Raw genomic sequence first — 23,616 nt, forward strand, 5'->3', positions numbered from 1 at the left:
CCTTGGGCCGATAGCCTAGTACCTACCTATGAACCTATTAACAAGTTCACGTTTACAAACATTATACTTCACATATATTGCTATATAGCATATAACCTAAACAACATTGCATAAATTATTCAATTCCTGCCCTTTTTATTTTTAAAGAGGAAACATCTTTATTAAACCATCATGGCACAAGCAAGCATAAATTCATATAAATTAATACAAACCACACCAACACAATCCTAGTTGCAAGCATTTTACATCACAAACCATATTGACACACTCCCAGTTGCAATCACATATAATCTAACCAATCATTTTCAGTCAAACATTATATAGCTCATTTAAGTCCTGTCTTCTTTTAAACCTCATTCCTCCCCTGTACGTACTGTTCCCACAATTTACATTTTTTCCTATGTAGTTTCTACTACCCTTTTCTAATGATCTCAATTCCAGTTGTTTTACGTCTGCTTCTATATTCACTACTTCTACTATAGTTGGTTTAGATTTTCATTTCCATTTTCCAGTAATTGCTTTTTTGGCACCCACCATAATTAGACACAGCAAGGCCTTGCCATGTCTAGGCAATTCCAATTCTGTATCATAGCTCAGAAAAATCATCTCCCTCATCACACCATCTGCCCACCCAGCATCTCCGACAATGCATCCTGCAGGGAATCCTTAAAGTCCACCAATTCACTGCACTCCCAGAAAATATGTTCCCAATTTCCTCTTTCTGCCCTGTCATACCTCCAATATTTGCTGTCTACCTGAGGAAAAATTCTCTGGAGTCTACTTGGGGTATAAAAATATCTATGTAAACATTTCCAAGCAAAAATCCTAAATCTTCTGGATTTTGCTGCATATTTGGGAGATGTACATATATCCTCCTATTGTTTGTTTGTGAATTGCTTATCCCGTCTCTCTTCCCAATCCTTTCTAACCTCCTCTGACTGATTCTTAAGTAATCATGCAATATTTTAAATGCACTACTAATTATTCCTTTTTTAATGGCAGCTTCTGTTCTTGATTCTACTAAAAACTCTACCAGTTCATAGGTGTGTACTAGCCTAATGGCCTTGGAGCCTTTACAAGCCTAGCCCACAGAAGTGCCCTGGCATTGTGCCACCCGACGTTAGTTTCCAGTGCCTCTATCAAGTACAGCCACTGCAGTGATCCCGGGGGTGAACTTTCTATTTCCCATCCACTCATCAAAATTTCTCTTGAAGAGAGCCGGTGAGGTGCTCTGCTTGACATGTATGGGAAGTCTATACCAGAGCATGGGCAGCCTCTGGGTTATGAACCTGTCTCTCCAGCATGTTCCGTTGATTGTGGTAATGAGGTTGAGGTCTCTGGAGTGTGTGGTACAGAGCGATTGGGATTTCTTTAGATGTAGCATTTCTAACAGAGCTGGATCAGACATGGCTTTGTAAGTCAAGCAGAGATCACCTCTTAGTAGACGATACGAGACAGAGAATAGCTGAAGTTTTTTCAGTCTGCCCATGGACGACATGTGTTTAAGGCCTAGGATCCTCTTCATGAGGTACCTTTGTGGCCTTTCTAGCTGTTGCACATGTCTAGTGAGGTACACGCCAAATGACTGGCCTAATGAGGAAAGAGTAGAGAGAAATGACAACCTCTTTCTTCCTGGTACACTCAATGACTAGCCTAATGAGGAAAGAGTAGAGAGAGATGATGACCTCTTTCTTCCTGGATGCAAAACCCTTGGTAATGAGATGTGCCACATAGAAGGACTTTCTGACCACAGTGGCAATGTGGTGGTTGAAGGAGAGGTTCCCAGATCTCTCATACCGCCTTCAGTGTTCAGTGGGTTCCCATCAATGTGGTAAGTAGTGGGAACTGAATTTTTCCCATAAAGGGATGAGGATGCATTTTTGGCATTAAGCTTAAGGCCATGGTTTTGATAGCAGTCATTGATCTCAGTGAGGCCTTTCTGTAGGATTTCTACATCACTTGGGGAGTTAATAACGGCTCCCAGCTTGCAGTCGTCTGCGAACTTGGTCAGCCAGAGTCCCTCCATGTTGGCATGTACTTCTGTGAAGTAGATGCCAAACAGAAGAGGGACCAGGACCGATCCCTGTGGGACTCCACTCGTGACTGGTCAGCAGTCTGACTTGGAGTCTGCTACTTTCACACTGTGGGTTCTGTGAGTCAATTTGCAACCCACCTAGTGATATAGGGGTTGATGCTTGGTTTGGTCAGTTTATCAATAATTCCTGAGTGGGGAATGGTATCACAGGTCTTGGCCAGATCGAGGTAGGTTGTATGAACTGCCTTGCCCTCATCCACAGCTCTGGTGACCGACTCAAAGAAGTCAACCAGGTTGAGCAGACATAATCTACTTTTCACAAAACCAAATTGCACAGGATAAACGCTGGTCTTTTATTTAGGACCTCCCTATTTCTTTCTCTTTGCCTATACTCTGATATTAATCCTTGATAGGGAATCTCTAACCTGCAGTCCAAATAACTTCTTGGCATTTCCCATTCTATCATCTTTGCCTCTCTAGTTATTTGGTCCCAATACTTTGGTTCCTTTGCTAGTTTTCTATAATAAATTCTAGACCCCTCTTGCCTACTGTCTATATCCCTAATTGCAGTCATCCCTATCAGCAGAATCTTCTTTCTCCATTTTCTTGTTGGCTTAGTTTTTAAGATACTTTCTGCTACTTTGTAGATATAATATTCTGTATGATTTTATTATTCTCCTTAAAGACCTGCATCCAGAATCCCAGTCTCTACTTGTTTCTTGAGCTCCCCCGTTTCATCACCAAATTATAGTTTTCTGCTTGTGCTATGTAAAGGAACATTAACTGTGTAGCTCTGAAATACCCCTTCAAACCAGGTAATCCCAATCTGCTCTGGTCTACTGGAAGAATAAACTTATCCCACTTGACACTTGCTGTTTTCTCCTCCCAGATAAAGTCGTTCAGTTCTTTATTAATTGATATCCACAACTTCTCCTTTGGCTGATAAAAATACATCTGACCTGTGTAACTAATGGGACTAAAAACATTTTAACTGCTTTATCTTACTAGCCATAAAACAAAGCTTCCATTTTCTTAGTTTTTGTATTATCCGTTTAGTTTCTTCCCACATAGCCTTAGCTGTCACACTAGAATAATTTTTAATCCATACCCTTAAATACTTCATTTTATCATGTCCCCATAAATATGGATGTTGCAGAACCAATTCATATATGGGTACATAATTTAATGCTATTGCCTTTGTTTTAGCTTCATTAAATTTGTATCCCAAAAAGATTTGAAACTGTCTCAAAATGTTCCATAACACTCCTCTCTGATAATTTCTGCTTGAGTTGAGGAACCAGGCAGGGTTGTCCACTTTCCCCTTTGTTGTTTGCATTATATTTAGAGCCACTGGCAAAGAAAATAAGGGACTCAGAAATTCAAGGATATAATTGGTATGTTAGTCAGGAAAAGCTGGCTCTATTTGCATATGATATTATTTTATACATGGCAAAACCAAAAAGCACATTACAGTGTTGTAGAACATTTTAAGACAGTTTCAAATCTTCTCAGGATACAAAATTAATGAAACTAAAACAAAGGCAATAGCGGTAAATTATGTACTCACAAACAAATTGATCTAACAATATCCATAGTTATGGGGACATGACAAAATGAAGTATTTAGGAGTATGGATTAGAAATGACTCTGTGGTGGCAGCTAAGGATATGCGGGAAGAGACTAAACAGAAGATAATACAAAAACTGAGAAACTGTAAGTTTTGTTATATGGGTGTGGATACTAAGATACAAGCTATTAAAATGTTTTTAGTCCCTTTAGTCTTATACACAGGTCAGGCATACATTTATCAATCAGAATAGAAGTTGTGAATAACAATTAAAAAGAGTTAAAGGATTTTATCTGGGAAGGGAAGACAGCAGGGGCCAAGTTGGATAAACTGATTCTACCAATAGAACAAGGTGAACAAGGATTATTTAATTTGAGGAAGTATTTTAAAGCAACACAGTTAAGGCACTTACACATAGCACAAGCAGAAAACTATAATTCAAAGTGGAAAGAAATGATGCTGACACAGGGAGGAAGCTCAGGAAATAAGGAGAGATTGTGATTTTGAATGCAGACTCTTAAGGAGACCATCCAAAATTATACAGAATATTATATTTATAAAACAGCAGGGAGTATTCTAAGAACCAAACCAGCACAAGAATGGAGAAAAGAGATTTTGTTGACTGTGGTCAGGGACACAGATAATAGGCAAGAGGGGGGCTAGAATTTATTGGAGAAAGCTGGCAAGGAACCAAGGTACTGGGAGCAAATAACTAGAAAGTGAAAGGTCATTTTATTTTATTTTACATTTGTTGACCGGGACAGTCCGACTGGATGCATGTCCATTTTCAGCGGAGGCCCGGGGAGAAAAGCTCCAAGGGTAAGCAATTACAGCATTACATAATACCAGCATCACATATTACAAACAGACTATTTACAGAGATTACATAAGTAACAAGCTCCACAGGTTAGAGTTAATCCCGAGCGTAAATCAGGATTAAATTAAATTACACAGTAAACTGGTTAACAGATTTTTACACGTTCTGTTTATTGAAAATATCAGTAACCGCTTTCGGTGGAAGAGAATAGCCCCACGTTCATCAGACTAAGACATTTTCAAATGCAAAGTACATTGATTAAATACCAAGTTTAAATAACAATTACCCAATAAAAACACTCATCTTAATGAATACATCCTACTTTTATAAAAGCCACAGCATCTTGTTTAACTAAACATCTTGTACGACCAAAAAGACCACGCTGTAATTTTCCTAATTTGATAAAAATAAAATGTGTATGTATATGTACGTATAAAAAATATATATATATATATATATATATATATATATATATATATATATGTATGTATATATACAAGAAATTAAGTTATATGAACAGCATTCACAAAACAGAAACTTAATTATAGACTAGAATGTGAACTCTTTTAAAAACCCTCCATGTTAATGCTACTATTATTGTTTACTTTTAAGCTCAAATTATATGTTTTTTATATATATAAATTTGTTGAAACTACATAGAAATGTACATATATTAATGAACAACTCATGGCAATTGAATCACATCCTATGAACTACTATATTTTACATGAAACAAAAGTCATTTTCACCATGTCCAATCTTTTCTTAAAAGAAAATCTCAAGGTTGGTGCGTAAAACAACAGTCCTATTTTTAAATTAAAAAGAAATCTCATAGATCTGTGTAATTGAACTCAGATATAAAAAACTGACTGAGTCTAAATATACACATGGACTTTCCCTTGATCTGAAATATGTTAATCGATTATTCTTTCTATTCTTTTTATTCTTTTTATCTTTTTAGAGCCCTAAGCTTAAGAATACATTTTATTGAGACCGCCTCATTCAACCCTGGGGGAACATATGCAGAAGTTCTTATCTGCCAAAGTAGCTCTTGTTCTTCTAACCAAAGCTGCCACGGACCCCCCCTGACCGTGGGAACCACTTGTTGGATAACTGTGAATACAAAACTGTGGTCCGGGTAAGAGCTGGTGTGTTTTGCTAATGCGTTATTCATGTCGAGTTTACTAATGGCTTAAAGGTGTTCATATATCCTTTTCTTAAGGGGTCTGTCGGTCTTGCCGATGTAAAAAGCCAGGCATACCTTGCAAGTGGCCACATATATGACCCCCTTGGAATCACAGTTGTACTTGGCATTAAGTGAAACTACTTTCCCATTGATATCTATCCTCCCCCCCGGTTGGATGTGTCTACAATATGTGCACATCCCACATTTGGTATAATTTGAGCTTAAAAGTAAACAATAATAGTAGCATTAACATGGATAGTTTTTAAAACAGTTCACATTCAAGTCTATAATTAAGTTTCTGTTTTGTGAATGCTGTTCATATAACTTAATTTCTTGTATATATACATACATATATATATATTTTTTATACATACGTATACATACACATTTTATTTTTATCAAATTAGGAAAATTTCAGCGTGATCTTTTTGGTAGTACAAGATGTTTAGTTAAACAAGATGCTGTGGCTTTTATAAATGTAGGATGTATTCATTAAGATGAGTGTTTTTATTGGGTAATTGTTATTTAAACTTGGTATTTAATCAATGTACTTTGCATTTGAAAATGTCTGAGTCTGATGAAGGTGGGGCTATTCTCTTCCACCGAAAGCGCTTACTGATATTTTCAATAAACAGCCTGTGCAGTAACCTGTGCTTTGTTCCATTTCGTTTCCACGTTTTGTTTTTTTGTTTGTTTCATCAGTTTTAATACTTTTCTTGTTTGTGATGGCGAGTGGTAACGTTAATGGTGAGCAGGGGAGTGAGCACAGCAGGTCTGTTTCCCAAGTGCTGTTTTCCCAGGAAGACGAGGGGAATGCAGTGGGTGCATCTAACGCTAATGGAGTGAGCATTATTAACGCAAATGGAATCAGCGACATTATCGGAAGCCAGGAGAGGGGGCGTTCTCAAGGCGATCTCACTGTTTTGGTCACCATGTTGTTGGCCAAAGTGGACCAGCTTTCACAAAAACTAGAAACTAAGTTATCTCCCGATGGAGTGAGTGCTTCGCAGCACAAATCTATGAGCATGGACAGCAACATTGGGGCTCTACCGGTTACCAATAGGAGCAATGGTAACCCGATAATACAGGGGCATGGAACACAGCCTGTGGTGGAACATGTTTCTACATTGTCACATGGAACCAGGGGGCCAACCAATAATTTGAATTCGAGCCAAAGGCCTACTAATTCAGGAACAATACCAAACATTACGGCGTTCTTGGCAAACAGGAACTTTTTTATCACAAGCACCAACGAGGTGGAGGACAACCAGGAAACTTTGGTGAGCTCCTTTTTAGAAAATTTGAATACTTTTGATCTGAAATTGTTTTGTTGCAGGAAACTTCAACTTGAAGTGTCCTATTTAGAGCAATGCATAGACAAAAAAATCATTCCTAAGGGGTTGCGACAATGGCGCTTCCCCGCTGGACTTGTGCATAATTCTACCTTCCACAAAGAACTGTTGGAACTGTTTGATAAACAAGGCTTTGAGTTCCTCAGGTCTCTAATCAACTTTTATGGTAATGAAATCAATAGCTTACAGGAGGAACTTATTGGATTGGAAGCCTCTTTACAACATGACTCAGATTTCATTAGATATAAATATGATTATCTGAGAATAATTTCCAGTATTGAGGCGTCCATATCCAAAATGCTATTAAATAAAAAAAGAAAGATTGACAGAGACGTTTTGGATTATAAAAACAATAAAGCTTATCCTGTCCCTCCTTTGGGTCAAGGTTCTCCCGGTTTTGTACCTCTGAACATGGGTGACAGCAATTCTAATCAGAGAGTAAATGAGCAAAGGGATGACAATTCCGCTCAACCTGTACGCAGGAGTGAACGGATTAGGAATAACAACAACAACTTGGCTCATCAGAATATTCCCGTAGAGGCTGAATGTCGGACGGATGGGGAAGAAACTGACCAGGGTTTTCCCATGGCTAGGGACAGACAGTCCAATACGGGGGGCAGGAACAACAGTGGCTATAACAATCGAGGGAAGACACAGAGGAGGAAGAGGGGGAAGCAACGGAGGAGATAATTCTAACTCCTTCCAGTATGGCACCCACTATTTGTTCCAATGAGCAGGGTGACTTTCACATCTACAACTATACTATTTTAACAATAAACAAGGAAATGGTGGACTTTTTTTCTAAAGGTCTTACTTTTGTGCCGGACAAAAGGTGTGATACTGTAAAAACCATTATTGATCTAAAAATGTATACACGTAAATTGAATTTAGTTCATTGTCTAGGGAACACTCCTTCCTTGATTAATGCCCACAGAGTGTCTAGTATTTTTAATCCCCCCTTTAAATGGATTTATTAACATTTTTGAAAGAATATGTGAACGAGATCTGAGAGCAATGGCATCTGGTAGGGAAAATTCATCACACTCGAGGGGTAGGCGTGGTTTGAACATCTCAGACATAGAATTGGCATTTTTAAAACTCTTGAATGAGTGCAATATTAGAGTCATGGCCCCCGATAAAGGGGGAGGTCTCATACTGATGGATGAATATGTGTATGAGAATAACATGGACCAACACCTGAAGTCCAATAAATACACACAGTCTAGTTTGAATGAGATCAACACGGCATACAAGAAAATAAGGGGAATTTTGGATGACCTTTTTTTAGAAGGCACCATTGATACTGATATGTTCCATTTCCTCAGTATGCCAGCCCCAAGAATTCCCACCCTTTTCGGCACCCCAAAAATTCATAAAGACGTAATAAACCCCCCATTTAGGCCAATTGTAGATGGGAGGGGTTCTATTACGTATGCGTGTGCCAAAGTGGTGGATGAGATTCTAAAACCCTTATTGAAAGAAGAATCACAGATTTGTAGGGATTCATGGGGCTTTTTGGATGACATAAACCACCTCAAATTTGATATAAATGTTATTTTCTTGGTTGTTGACATCAAAGATTTATACATGGTAATACCCCATAATACAGGCATTGAATGGACCATTGATTTTATGCTTGGCAAGGGGGCAACCCAGGGGCAAACTTATCTCGTCGAGACCCTGTTGGAGTTAGTATTGACAAATAACTTTTTGGTTTTCAAAAATAGTTATTACTTACAGAAAATGGGGATAGCGATGGGTTCTCCATGTGGCTGCACCTTTGCGAATAGCGTCCTTGCCTATTGGGAACATCATTTCTCGTTTGAGAATTTCATGTACAAACAGAATGTATCTTGGTACACCAGGTACCAAGATGACATGTGTTTTTTGTGGAAAGGGCCACATGACCTGGTACCACAATTTATTGAAAGCTTGACGCAGACGACTGAATTTCTTGAATTCACTTATACAATTGGCCATGACAAAATAGAATTTCTGGATGTCAAGTTAATTAAGGATATACAATCTAATAAATATAAATCCACAATCTACAGAAAACCAACATTCTCCAACTGTTATCTCCATTTTACCAGCTCTCACCCCTACTACCAAAAACGTAGTGTAGTAAAGGGACAATATGTGAGAGCTGCAAGAATGGTTTCAGATGATGAGGATTTCAAGAAAGAATGTGATTTCTTGGGTACCATGTTTTTAAAGAGAGGTTACCCAGGAACATTTATACATGAAATCAAGGAAGAGGTGGTGAACAAAAGGGGAAATGGACACTTCCGTCCTATTTTAGGTGGAGGGACTATTTCAATGCCAGACAGCACAATTTCAAGTCAAATCCCCCCTATTAGGTTCATTTTTACCTATTGTATTGACTTTAAATCAATAAAGGAAATAATTTCCAGAAATTGGAGAATTCTACACGAGGATAAATCCTTGGTCAAATTTATAGGAACACAGCCTAGTTTTACCTACAGGAGGGGCTGTAATTTGAAAAACTTGGTCGAAAGATCAAAAGCTAACAATAATAGGGGGAGAAGTGGGATGTGCACATATTGTAGACACATCCAACCGGGGGGGGGAGGATAGATATCAATGGGAAAGTAGTTTCAATTAATGGCAACTACAACTGTGATTCCAAGGGGGTCGTATATGTGGCCACTTGCAAGGTATGCCCGGCTTTTTACATCGGCAAGACCGACAGACCCCTTAAGAAAAGGATATACGAACACCTTTATGCCATTAGTAAACTCGACATGAATAACGCATTAGCAAAACACACCAGCTCTTACCCAGACCACAGTTTTGTATTCACAGTTATCCAACAAGTGGTTCCCACGGTCAGGGGGGGTCCGTGGCAGCTTTGGTTAGAAGAACAAGAGCTGCTTTGGCAGATAAGAACTTCTGCATATGTTCCCCCAGGGTTGAATGAGGCGGTCTCAATAAAATGTATTCTTAAGCTTAGGGCTCTAAAAAGATAAAAAGAATAAAAAGAATAGAAAGAATAATAGATTAACATATTTCAAATCAAGGGAAAGTCCATGTGTATATTTAGACTCGGTCAGTTTTTTACATCTGAGTTCAATTACACAGATCTATGAGATTTCTTTTTAATTTAAAAATAGGACTGTTGCTTTACGCACCAACATTGAGATTTTCTTTTAAGAAAAGATTGGACATGGTGAAAATGACTTTTGTTTCATGTAAAATATAGTAGTTCATAGGATGTAATTCAATTGCCATGAGTTGTTCATTAATATATGTACATTTCTATGTAGTTTCAACAAATTTATATATATAAAAAACATATAATTTGAGCTTAAAAGTAAACAATAATAGTAGCATTAACACGGAGAGTTTTTAAAACAGTTCACATTCAAGTCTATAATTAAGTTTCTGTTTTGTGAATGCTGTTCATATAACTTAATTTCTTGTATATATACATACATATATATATATATTTTTTATACATACATATACATACACATTTTATTTTCATCAAATTAGGAAAATTACAGCGTGATCTTTTTGGTCGTACAAGATGTTTAGTTAAACAAGATGCTGTGGCTTTTATAAAAGTAGGATGTATTCATTAAGATGAGTGTTTTTATTGGGTAATTGTTATTTAAACTTGGTATTTAATCAATGTATTTTGCATTTGAAAATGTCTTAGTCTGATGAAGGTGGGGCTATTCTCTTCCACCGAAAGCGCTTACTGATATTTTCAATAAACAGCCTGTGCGGTAACCTGTGCTTTGTTCCGTTTCGTTTCCACGTTTTGTTTGTTTCATCAGTTTTAATACTTTTCAGATTTTTACACATTCTAGAGAGAGAGAGAGAGTTAGCCAGGCTTGATACCTTGAAAAAGCCAGTTAAGTGACAAATGTTGTTTGAGTCTAGTTTTAAATTGACCTAAGGTTGAAAGTAAGGTAATATCAGCTGGAAGAGAGTTTCAGGATCTACTTACAGAGTTTGCAAAGAGAGAGTCACCGGCTGTGTTACTAATTTTGCTAGTTTGAATTAGTAATTTGTTAGAGGATCAAAACGGTCTAGGATTGTTATATGGGGTGATTAAGTGCAGGAATACTGTCTGGATTATAGAGGATTTTATAGGCCATAATCAGTTGGTTATACTGGGTAGTTCAAGCCACCCAAGCTGATTTAGACTGATGCAATGGTGTGTCCTAAAAGGCAGCCCAGTGGCAAACCCGGCAACGTGGTCGTAGCAAATTGAGAGTTTATTAAGGACAGTCTTGTTTAAATTCGGGAGTAGAAGGGATGTATACAGAAGGGTTGAAAGAAGCTGAGAGCAAGCTATGGCAATTTTAGCTGGAGGGGTTAGGAAGGCTTTTATTCTGTAAAGTGACCTTAGTTTTTTATTGATGGTTTTGATAGTTTGGTTAACATGTAGGTCGAATTTTAGATTATTATCTATGATGACACCTAATAGTTTTGTAGCGGGGTCAGGGGAGATTATTGTGCCATCATTTGACTTTATGGTACAGGTGAAAGCAGTAGACCTACGTGTTGGTGAAAATAACAGCATTTTAGTTTTTTTGGGGGATTTAGGATTATACGACGTTCAGAAAGCCAGTTTTCTATTGTATTAAAGGAGGTCTGGGTAGCTGACCATAACTCTATAGGAGATGTGGCCGAGTAAATCAGAGTAGAGTCATCAGCATATTGGATACAGCTGACTTTTGGGATGACAGTATAAAGGTCGTTAATGAAGATGGAGAACAGCAAGGGCCTTAGTATAGAGCCTTGTGGTACTCCAAGGGTGTTAGGTAGAAGGTCAGAGAGTTTGTTCTGCCAGAGGAAAGCCTGCTGTCAACCATTCAGGTAGGATTGAAACCACTGAATTGCTCTAGTATCTAGAGAAAATGTTTGCAGGGTGTGGATTAAAAGTTGGTGATCAACCATAACGAATGCCTTGGAAAGTTCCAGGAAGAGGGCTTAGGATATATAATTATTGTTGCGATTATGGTTTATGGTGTTGGTAAAGGCTAGGAGGGCTGAAGTAGTGCTGTGATGAGGACAGAAGCCATGCTGAGTGTCTGCCATAAGGTGATTCTGGATTAGGTGGTGCATGAGTTGTCTATGAATACATTTTTCCATAATCTTTGCAAGTGGAGAGAGTATAGCTATTGGCATATAACTGGAGAATTCAGCAGAGCTGCCTCCTTTGTGAAGTGGGATTACATTGGCTATTTTCCAGATGGTGGGAATTTTAGCTTCTACTATGGTTCGATTGATTAGTATTGAGACAGGGTAAGCAATTTACAATTTAAAAATTTAAAAATCAGCAATTTTCATCTGATTTTTGTAGGTACTCGGCAGGGAGTTGATCAGCAGAAAGTGTAGTGGGTTTTAATTTTTTGATCAAGGTACGGATAAGTGAAGTGGCGGCTGGTTGGAAGCTGAATGCTAGTAGGTTTCTAGGGGTGCTACTTTCAAGACCAGGGGAGCTAGGAGGTAGTTGGCTAGCTACAGCTTGAATTGTCTCAGTAAAGAATCAGTTAAAACTGTCAGAAACATCTTCAAGGGTTTTATCAATTGTAGCAGCAGGGATTGGGAATGAAGTTTGTCCAGGACGTAGTAGATTATTTAAACCTGCCCAAAACTTCTGAGGGTTATTTTGATTTACTGTCTGTAAATTACAGCAGTATTGTTTTTTGTCTTGTAAAATGGATTTTTTAGTTTCGTTCCTGGATTTCCTGGATTTAATGTGATCTTGGGGGTCTTTAGAAGAATGCCATAAAGCCCATGCTATGTTTCTAAGGGTAATTTTGAGTTTAGACTCTTTAGAAAGCCATGGCGCAGTTTTTGACTTGTTTTTCTCTTTGAACGAACAGGAGCATGCAAATCAAGGATCTCAAGGAATTTGTTGTTAAAAGTATGCTACTGCTTCCTCTAAAGGGAGGTGTTTTAGAATAGACCAATTATATGAGTTTAGTTCTCGTTGGAATTTGGCAGGGTCAAAAGTTTATATTGTTTCTATCCTTTCTGAGTAAGGGTTGTTGGGAATTAATGGCTTTGTGCTTAATTACATATATGAGAAGGTGATCGCTTAGGCCATCAGGGAGGGTACCAGAGGTGTACAGTTGGGGGGTGACTATTTATGAGTACCCAGTCAAGTATGCTTTCATTTTTGGTTGGGTTTACCTATCCTGGTAGGCAGGGGGGGATATAATTTGTGTAAATGCATGCAGGTTAATATGGGTGGTTGGGGATTCTGAGGAACAGGTGCCCCAGTCTATGTTAAAGCCTCCAGGTAGTTGGGTTTCTTGGGGGTAGTGACATGACAGCCAGTGCAGGATATCTTCAAGTGTAGATATATTGTTACCTGGGGGAATGTACATACAGATTATATTAATGCATTTATTTTTATTAAGTTGCAATTTGGTGGCACGAATCTCCGAGTTATTAATCTGAGTTGGTTGTATTACATCTATGGTGACATTCAACTCAGATTTATAGAGTACAGCTTCCCCACCTCCCCTTCCTCGAAGCACGATCCAGCCTGTGTATGTTGTACCCAGGTGGTAACACTTCATTGTCTGTAGTGTTAGGTTTTAACCAGGTTTCAGATAAACAGAATCTCAGGGGAGTGGACATCCAGAAGTGCATGCAATTCATGTACCTTGTTATTAATGCTTCCAATATTGAGATGACAAGCTAGGAGAGAGTTAGTTGGCCTATTAATTATAGGTTTGTAGCTTAGATTGCAAGTAGAGGGGGTATGTATATCTGAAGTGGGTGGGCCAGGGATGGGGTGAATATCACCACCAAGTATTAGGTTAAGTCTATACTTGGTGATGAACTTCAGGAATTTGTTTATTAGTTTGTGGTAGTGTTTGGATCTAGAGCTAATGTGCCCGGGGCTGAGATGTTGATAGACTGAACAAGATGTTGGATAGGACCTAGTACTGTAAGTATGGTTGAAGGTGGGAGGATTTACAGCTGAGGTGATAGTATGGCCTTTCGGGATCTGAAATCCCGTGAGAAACTGGTTTTCATACAAGGTAAGGAGGTATGGTGTGAACAAGAGGGGTAGTAAAGAGGAGTATATCATTATCTGTGATTCAGCTAGTGAGTTAAGGAACTGTTTCACCTGGTGATGCCAACACCAGAAGACAGAGTGGTGAGGTAAAGGTACTGGAAGGGGGATGGGAGAATGCCAGATGAAAGCTAATAGGTGCTATTAAAATGTAGGTAGAAGAATGGGGTGAGAGGAATTATCACAGATGAAAGCAAATAGGATCTAGAAAGTGGGGGAGTGGCTATAGTACTATAAATTTAGAGGTACTGGGGGCAGGAGATAATTGGGGGCAGGGAGGGGAGCGAAGAGAGCCCAACCAAACAGAGTATCATGCTGCAAAGGGGCATCCAACAATTTAGCTTTAACATGATCAGGCAGATTTTGCTCCTTGAGCCAGGCATGCCTTCTAATCACAGATCCACATTGCAAAGTATGCTTACCAACCTATTCTGCTGAATGCAATAATTCCTGTAACTCTTTATTTTCCACACAATCAGAAATCAACATAATTTTCTGTTTCAGTAAACCCACAACATGCTGTTGACATTTAAGCATATGAAACTGGCAGTCTAAAGCCCTGATTGCCAAGGTTGCAGATGTATAAACCTTCTTTCCCCATCTATCCAGCACCCTGGAATCTCTGTCAGAGGTGGTAGGATTTTTGGCTGTAGAGGCCATTACACCCTTGGGACCCTGAGAAATAGTCTCAGGATTAGCAGCAGAATTTTTGAATAGAAATTTGTGGAAGTCAGGAACCCTGTAATATCTGTCTGGCTTACTAGGAGCCGGAGGCAGGGAATCAGGAGTCATGCTTGATTCCGAAAACACATCATCAACAATGTCTAATACAGGAGGTATTGCCAAAGACCTATGCTAAGGAAGAAGAAGGAAATCCCTAAGCCTCTTTTTTGATTTAGAGAAGTCCTGACTCTCACAGTGAAAATGTTCCCTTAAAGTATGCAAAGTCTCTCCAAAAGAGTAATCCTCAGGAGGAGACGCAGATGGGATGGATTCCTCTGCATCAGAATCCTCATAGGGTGGAATAGAAAATTCCTGATCAGAAGAGGAATCAGAAGAAATGGAAACCTGATCTGAAGACTTATAATCAGTGCCTTGCCCAGGCCTCTTAGCAGGGGGGGTTGGGAACCCCTGATCAAGGTAATTAAATCCTCAGCCATTTTGATCATCTGTTTTTTAGGCATAGGGGCCTGAGCACGTGGCTCATGTGTCGGTTTTTTAGACATAGATGTTTTTGTCCTTTGTCCTTTGGTGTCTGTTTAATATAAAAATGTTGAGGCCTGAAAACACCCTCAGAAGCCGGTGCCTGCTCAACGGCTCCAGACCCATCCAAGGGAGAGACATCCGCGGGTTCAATACTCTGAGAATCTCGCGGCATACCGGACTCCGAATGGGTCTCGGTAGAGGCCTGCGACTCAAAAGTAGCAGATATCAAGGGCTGCGAAAGCACCTGACTGAGTACCGGTGACTGGCTTAGGAGAAGCTTTGTCGTCGGTTTTGGACCTCAACGGTCTGTCTCTATCTTTTTCTTTGCGTTTTTTGTGAACTCCGGTAGTTGGATTGCTAACCGATGTCATTTCAGGATAATTAAATCTTGAATCAAAATATTTAGATGCAAAAATATACCAATGCTTAACAGTGCGTTGGTTTAATCTAGGACAAAACCGACAGCAAGGCACCTTGTGATCTGGGCCTAGACAAGGAACACAGTACAAATGAAAATCCTTATGAGGTATTTGCTTCCCACAAGTAATGCAATTATTAACTTTTACTGACATCGGTAAGGAGCAAGAAAAAGTTTTGCCAATGGGGTACTTAGCTTTAGTTTGAAGACTTTGGTTCTGAAACACGAATGTGAAAATTTTAGGAGTCGGCCGACTTGCGAACTGCTTTTGCTTCGGGCACCGCGCGGCAAGAAAGACTGAATAAAATGGCGTCGGCTTCATGTTTTATATCCCTGACGACCTGACGTCTTGGAAGAGGAGACAGCAACCGACGCAGGACCCAAGACTTTGTTATTCAGGCTGACTGAGGGCAACCTGCCAGCAGATTACCCAAATGTAATGACTGCAACAGTGAAACACGAAGAACATCAAGGGGATGAAAAAAAAACTTTGCAGAGGTACAAAAATTCCCTTCCTTTCTGTGTACTCCCCTCACACACTCAGCAAAGCCCTATTAAGCAGTAAAAAAATAAGCACAGGTGCATTACAGAAGGCATAACCACTGAGCCCTGCAGGTTTCCAGGGCTTAGTATGAGTCCCTGATACTTGATGAGGTTAAGAGAAAATGCTCTCCAGGCCCAAGTTCAACCACAAAGCTAACAATCAGGCACTTGAGGCCAGTTTTCATGTGAGCCACATGTTCAAGCATGGAAGTGGGTGATGCTAGGACTCCAAGGCTCGCTCTCAAATGTTGCTGCAAAGGGAATGCATCTCCTTACAGTCTGACATTCTAGTGACAAATGTGAACTCGTTCTTAACCGGCTAATAAAAATGTACTTGCCTGTGGCCTGTGAGTGTGTAGAGGTGCATACTTTGGCCACTGCCTGGCATCCTGATATTTTACCCTTTTCCTTCCTCTGGGATCATCTAGGGGCCACTTCTTCCCAAGCCCATTCCTGAGTTTCCTGCTTTATAACCTGCTGGCATCAACAAAAGACTGGGCAGTATGAAACTCTGGAACGTTTAACATGCCTATATGTTATGCTCGTTCCTCAGGCAGTATGGGAAGCTCCTCTGAGAGTCCTGTCTGGTGATATGACAAATATTGGTATACTTACTATGCATTTGTATTTTATTAATCTATGAAGCAAGTTAGGTCCTAGGACTCGAGCAGCATGAGCAGCAAGAATGAGATGAGGGTAGAACTAAGGATCATAGTGGTTGAACACACTGTCTCAATTCAGTGCTGTGATGGCACAGAATTTACTTGCGGGGGCACATGCACAGCTAGAAATCTTTTAAGAATTGTGCCAAAGCAGAAATCTGATGAAGGTGATACCAGATGCTGCTCACTGCAGACAGCCCTTGAAGATAGCCCAGAAATTTAATACAGCTGAGAAAATTTTCTAAAGACATAGATAAATATTTTTAAATGAAATGTCCAACTGCTAAGAACAAATACATGGCTAACTTCTGCCTTAAAGAAAAACCTTGCATGAGAACATGCAAACCAAAACAATAACTTTAAAATTTTACTAACACAGAAATGATATACCAGCAAAGTGACTTTGTTCATTTTAACTGGTAAGGTTACAAGAAAATGGTTACTTCTAAAATCAAAACTGTTTCCAAGCTAGACTGTAAATACAACTAGCAATTCAAGCAGTGCTTAGTGATTAGTAATTTACTCATTCACTTATCCCCAAATTATCCACTTAATCTGGTTTAGGGTAGCAGGAGAGCCACACTCTATCCTAGCATTCAGTAGGAAGATGGCAGAAAAATAATTCAAAATGGGATACCAGTCAAATGCAGAATACACCGAGGTTCACATGTGGCATACACACTTACAAGCAAATCGGAAGATCATCCATTTACTTATCCTTGGGATTAAAAAAAATGTAATACCTGATAAAAATGTAAATGAACACAGTAAAACAGGTAGACTTTTGCACAAAAGTCACTCAGATGAAAACCAAACTGCAGAACCAAGCACAGTAAGGCAGAGATGATAATCACTGCACTAAACCTAAATAATTTAAGCAATAAACTAAGAAAATCTCTGGCCTTTTTGGGAACAGGGATGGTATCTAGTTGCCACAAGGTTGGTTCTGACTTCTAAGGCAGCTTCTTTCTGTTTTTCTGGTGGTGCTCTTATTCAGAATAGAACCTCAGTCCCAATTGCTTGCAGTCTGCTGAGTTACAGAAGTTATTAAACTTAACCTACAGAAGCTGAAGAAATCTCAGGAGCTGTTTGTGTCTTCAAAAATATTTGCTGAGACAAAGAAGCACTGCTCTGAATCTAATGGTTAATTAACTAAGGAGCCTCTGTGAGCTTATACGACTTAGAAATGGGGTGTTCCCTAAGCTCGTCCCTCCCTGGGAGGGAAGTGGAGTTGAGGGGCTGGCCACGGGAGATGTTCCCCTTACAAAGCTCAATCCTTTTATGACCATTAGTCCTTCAGTTTACATATCTGCTCTATTACAGTGCAAAACAGTCAATTACCAGCAATATTAAAATCATATATTTAACAAAAATAAATCCTGGTGTAGCTTTTTTTTGCTTTCTTGTGGTACTATAACCAGTACTTTAAATAGAGTCCAGATTTATATCCTTATCTTGGACAGACATTATATTAGGATGGAGATTTTGCAGTGCTTTGAGATCTTCTTCAGATATGTCTCATCTTTTTTTAGTTCAAAGACAGTGGTGGATTATTGTTGTGTATTTTCAGATTTTTATGGGATAATACATCAGGAATTGTCATGGGGATTTTGCTAGGTATGCTATACAAGGTTAAATCAGGACATCACACTTTCAAATTTCAATTCATTGACAGAATGGAATATAGGCAACTACATGGCAACAAGAATGACAAACTGGAAAAGAAAGACAGTGGCAAATCCAACTACAAGCAGGAAAGGCATCAGGTCTCAACACAATTTTTTTTTTTTATCAAATGTGTCCTCAATCTTAGAAAACTGGAATGGCACCATTTTTTAGATTCAAAGATTGTTACTAGGTTAATCACAGGGGGGGGGGCGGCTTTCAAAGCCTAGCCTATTTTCCTAAAAGAATAATGACTTCCTGTATCCAAACAGGACATTGGGAGCCTGGTATTTATAAGATAACTCTGTTCACAAGGCACATGGGTGCCAGGCCCAGTGTAAATTTGCTAACTACCATTCACTGGTCTAGGTTCTGCTTAAATTGCATAACAGACTAACTCAGCCTCACATGGATAAGAATCCTGTCCCATACGAGGGGCAGTCACTGGGACACATATCTGCCTCCCAGGCCAAGCATGTTCTGTTTAAGTCACAAACAAAATTCTGCTCCCTATCAAAACCAGTATATTTGGCAGTCGTATCTAGGTGAAGCTCTGGAATGCTTTTAATTAAAGTTACTTTGTGAAAGGACCAGTTGGGAGACCATGTGTCTAGCTTAAATTCTGTGGCTATAGCTAGAGCTCAGGCCAGAAATAAGTCAGGTCCCCTCTCCTCTCACTAAAGCGGAACCAAGGCAGTTCTAACTAAAGACTATAAAAAAGATTAAAACGTGTACATATTCAACATGGAAACAATTAATGCAGCGAAAAACAACTGCTAAAACAGTGAGTGTAGTAATGCAAGCCTTAGCTTTTGTACAGTTTGGCATAAACCAGTAACTCTGTTCATCTCAAGAAGGGTGGTCACCACACATCTCCGGCACAGAGATTCAAATTTTAAACTAACTTCTAAAAAGGACCTATTCATTAGTCAAACTTTTTTTACATGACAAAGGAATTTTTTTTCCAGTTTGGCTTTACCTACATAAATGTTTTATAATTGTCTGTCTCTAGGATTTGCCATATTTATTTGGCCTAAGGATTATCACTATCCACTCAAACAGTATCCATTAGAAGATTCCCTTCTATACTGTGCAACCCATTCACCTATGAGATCCCCAAGTTAAACCTGGCATGCACAGAGCTCTAGGTCCCTTATATCACACCGTGCCATAATTTTTATAAAATCAGCTCTAGCTACAGCCACAGAACTTAAGCTATCAATGTCCCACAACTGGTCCTTTCACAAAGTAACTTTAATTAATAGCATTCCAATGGGCTTCACCTAGTCACAATGACTGCCAAGATCCATGACACAATATGGTCTGGTCTAACCACCACCCCCAAAGGATAAGCTTTAACATTTGAAAATGAATAGTATATGTTTAGCTAAATGTACAGCCTACCTCTGAATATTAGAATCAGGAATTACTGGCTCACCCCTAATAATACATATCTCCATCTACCCATACAACCTCCAAAAATGATAACACTAAATTAGTGACTGCTCGATAGTCTGCTAAGAATAGAAAGAAGATGTTAACACAATCAATTACCATGCAAGGTCTTTTAGCCATATTACCTCTCAGAAGCAAATGGAGCTAGGTCCCTATAAACAACAACAGCTGGTATGGCCCCAAGTATCAAGCCCAGGCCAGCCCATTTTCTTGTTTACTCCCTTATTGGGGCTTTACATTCGTGCAACTTTAATCACCACAAATATTGCATACCCAACCAGCATGTGCTTCTTTTGGCTTCGCTGGTGCTTAAAGCTAGATGCAGGAGCCACTTGGTCCATAATACACCTTGTGAAAAAAGCCACTGCATTAGCTAGTATAACTAAAAAAAGTCCACTTATTAAGTATCTAACTGAAAATCCACTTTTATAAAGGTCAAACCCATATACATACAAGGTCCCCAAGTAAAACTTGGTACACACACATCCTTTCGTCCTTTAATGCATGCCAACTCACACAGTGAATAAGAGCAGCTCCAGGAGTAGCTACAGAACTCAGGCTAAACCCTTGATCTCCCTAGCTGATGCTAGTATATAGGAACTTTAATTTAAAGAAACCCATGGGTTTCACATAACCAAAATAGCAGCCAGGTTGTAGGAATTTTTTAATGAAGTTTTAATGTTCTTACTAATATTCCTCGACAAGGAACCCGCAGATCAATCACCTCACTGAATATCCTTGAGTCGACATACTCACCACATGGTCCATGTTGGACACGGATGGACACACAGCAGTATATGACAAGCATCCTACATGTTCTTTCTGAAATTTACCAACTAAAAACAGAATAAAAACTTTAAACCTTAAAATTCTTACTAACAAAGCTTTATCCAAAAGCTTTTAACTGGTATCCACACAAACAGCAAAATCATTTTCCATTTCTCCAACTACCATTTACCACTTTACTTTGAACCTGCTGATCAATTGCCCCTTTGCAGCTAAAGGTTAGAGAGACATATGCCACATGGTTCATAGCATACCTGGCAAAAAATGCCAAGACAATACATGATGTATTATCCCATAAAAATTTGAAAAAACACATCTATAATCAACCACTAGCCTTGAAATGAAAAAGATGAGACAGATCTGAAGAAGCACAGCCAAAAGCATGGCAAAATCTCTACCTTAAAATAATCATTGCATAAGATAAGGATAAAAATCTGGACACTATTTAAAGTACTAAAGTAAAGCAAAAAGGTGACACCAAGATTTATTTTTGTTAAATATATGGTTTTAATATTGACAGCAATTGACAGCTTTGCACTGAAATAAATTGGATATGTAGGTAATTGACTGCTTTGTACTGTAATAGATCGGATGTGTAAACTGAAGGACTAATAGTCATAAAAAAGGGTTAAGCTTTATAAGGGTAGCATCGCCCATGGCCATCCCCTCGAAAGGGCCTTAACTCCACTCCTTTCCCAGGGAAGGCCACAGCCAGGGAGGGACGAGCCTAGGGAATGCCCCCATTTCTAAGTCACACAAACGCTAAGGATTCTTAGTTAACTAACAGATTCAGAGTGGTGCCAATCTGTCTCAGAAATCAATTAAACATTTTTGAAGACACAAACAGATCCTGAGATTTCTTCAGTTTCAACAGGTCAAGTTTAATAACTTCTGTAAATTTCAGCAGACCACAACAAATCAGGATTGAGGTTCCCCTCCAAATAAGAGCACCACCAGAAAAACAGAAAGAAAGTACCCTGGAAATCAGAGCCACCCCTACAGCGACTAGACACTATCCCTGGTCCTAAAAAGGCCAGAGATTTTCTTAGTTTACTGATGTTATTCTCACTCCCTAACCATCCAGGAGGTGAGCATGATCTATCACTATAAACAACAGGAACTGGGGAGACACCTTCAGATTAATAAAGCCTTAACAATTTACTGAAAATATCCACTCTTACTCAACCTTCCCCAAAAGAGCAACATTTGAAAAATTCCACTTACTGCTCAACATTATAGTCAATATCCAAACGGGCAATGTGTCCCCTAAGAAAAGAAAGAAAGAAAATAAAAAATAAATAAAGAAAATATTCTTTCAGAGCTGAGATATAGCATACACAGCACATAGATCAATAAAAAGTAATTATAATCAATAACATAAAGCATTCAAACTATTCAAATAATGCCTACCATTAAGAAAGTACAGTTATTTAAGGTGCTCAACACACTAGTAGACTCGATGCAAACTCTAAAAGCAAATTAACAAATGGGTTTTCCCTCCATTTCTGTTTACTGTTGGGAGTGTGTTTTCCAGAAATGCTTATATACCACTGCTCTATGAGCAACATCATCTCCCAATCATGTGGCAGCTACATTGGAGATATTTATCAGCATTCATAAAAACAAGGACGCCCCATTCTGTCTTTAGTTCTTCCACTACAAAAAGTATCAACAGTGACTAACATCCAAGCCCAGACACTATAACTATAATACAGTATAGAGTGCAATGACAGCTGTGATTACACCCTGAAATCAGGGAAAGATAAAACTGTTAAGATCAAGTCTTGCACTAGGGATGGCTTAACAGCTTAGGGATGCTTAATAAGCACACACAAGCATTTTTCACAGCACTTTTCATGCTAGGGACTGAAAGAGGGCAGTGCTGACTGACAAACAGTGGCAGAAGGTAAAACCGCTTTTAAAAGCTGCTAGAACTTCACTAAGCCACAAATGTATGGCAGAATGAAGTGACTAAAAGTTTGAAAGCCATTAATTCTTTAGAGGGGCATTTTGTGTCTGTCTGCTTTCTGAATGACAGAACAACTGTTTTACTAGCTTTCAAAAGTTTTGAAAGCCAGTAAACACTTTGCGCTCCTACACTTTTGTTTTTTCTGTAACATTGCAGTACATGGAGCAGATAAAGCTCCAAACACCATGAAGAATTATGATTGGGTCAGTAATCATAGCCCTTTATTCTGTATTCTCAACATACATGAGAATAAAAGTGTATTTTTGGTAGAGTGAAGATTTAAGGAAGTATAAGGCAAAACTGCAGAATATGAAAGACAAATTAGGGGAGAAACAATTTTGATGGGACAGATATCTCCTTTGGCAACTGAAGAGGGAGCATATATGAATCGAATGTGCAAGAACTGATACAGATATTAATGATGGTTCTTAAGAAAAATATTATAAAAATTAAATATACAAAGAAGCCCACAGGCACGAGGCTGTCAACTTGTTAGAGAAGTTGAGGGAATAGGAGGGAAAGTTTGCTAGAATGAAAATGCAGAAATATAAATTCAGCACTTGTTGGCTACTTTAGATTAAATATATAGAGCAACAAAAAATATTATAAATAAATAAATCAGGGGTGAAATGAGGGATTTGTTGATTAGTAAAAGGATGAGCATTTTTTGTGCACAATGTATATAGTTTGAGAGAATGTTATGCAAAAACTGACTATAGCAGCTGCATTTCCCTTATATTTCAGAGAGATTATTTGTTAAATACTAAAAGTTGTGATCCCTAGTATTGGGTTGGTACCTACTGAAAATAGACAGTAATCAGAGTCTTATTTAACACTTAATGTGAGTAAGAGCTAAACGTGACCAATGGGCAGCCACTTGGGAAGA

General features: G+C 38.8%; 1 protein-coding gene across 3 annotated transcripts in view; it reads right to left on the reverse strand.

Moving 5' to 3' along the window:
- Positions 1-23,616, reverse strand: part of MAP4K5 (mitogen-activated protein kinase kinase kinase kinase 5) — a 2,873,315-nt gene that overhangs the window by 1,144,417 nt on the left and 1,705,282 nt on the right. For 2 of the 3 annotated variants that reach the window (XM_044074299.1, XM_044074298.1), the window contains exon 16: positions 21,986-22,027. The exons of the other annotated variant lie outside the window; for it this stretch is intronic. In XM_044074299.1, the coding sequence (XP_043930234.1) occupies positions 21,986-22,027 (42 nt within the window). The remainder of the gene's footprint in view (positions 1-21,985; positions 22,028-23,616) is intronic. 3 annotated transcript variants of the gene reach the window in all.

The sequence above is a fragment of the Protopterus annectens genome, chromosome 6.part0, assembly GCF_019279795.1.
Source record: "Protopterus annectens isolate FY-2018-M chromosome 6.part0, PAN1.0, whole genome shotgun sequence".
Lineage (NCBI taxonomy): Eukaryota > Metazoa > Chordata > Ceratodontiformes > Protopteridae > Protopterus > Protopterus annectens.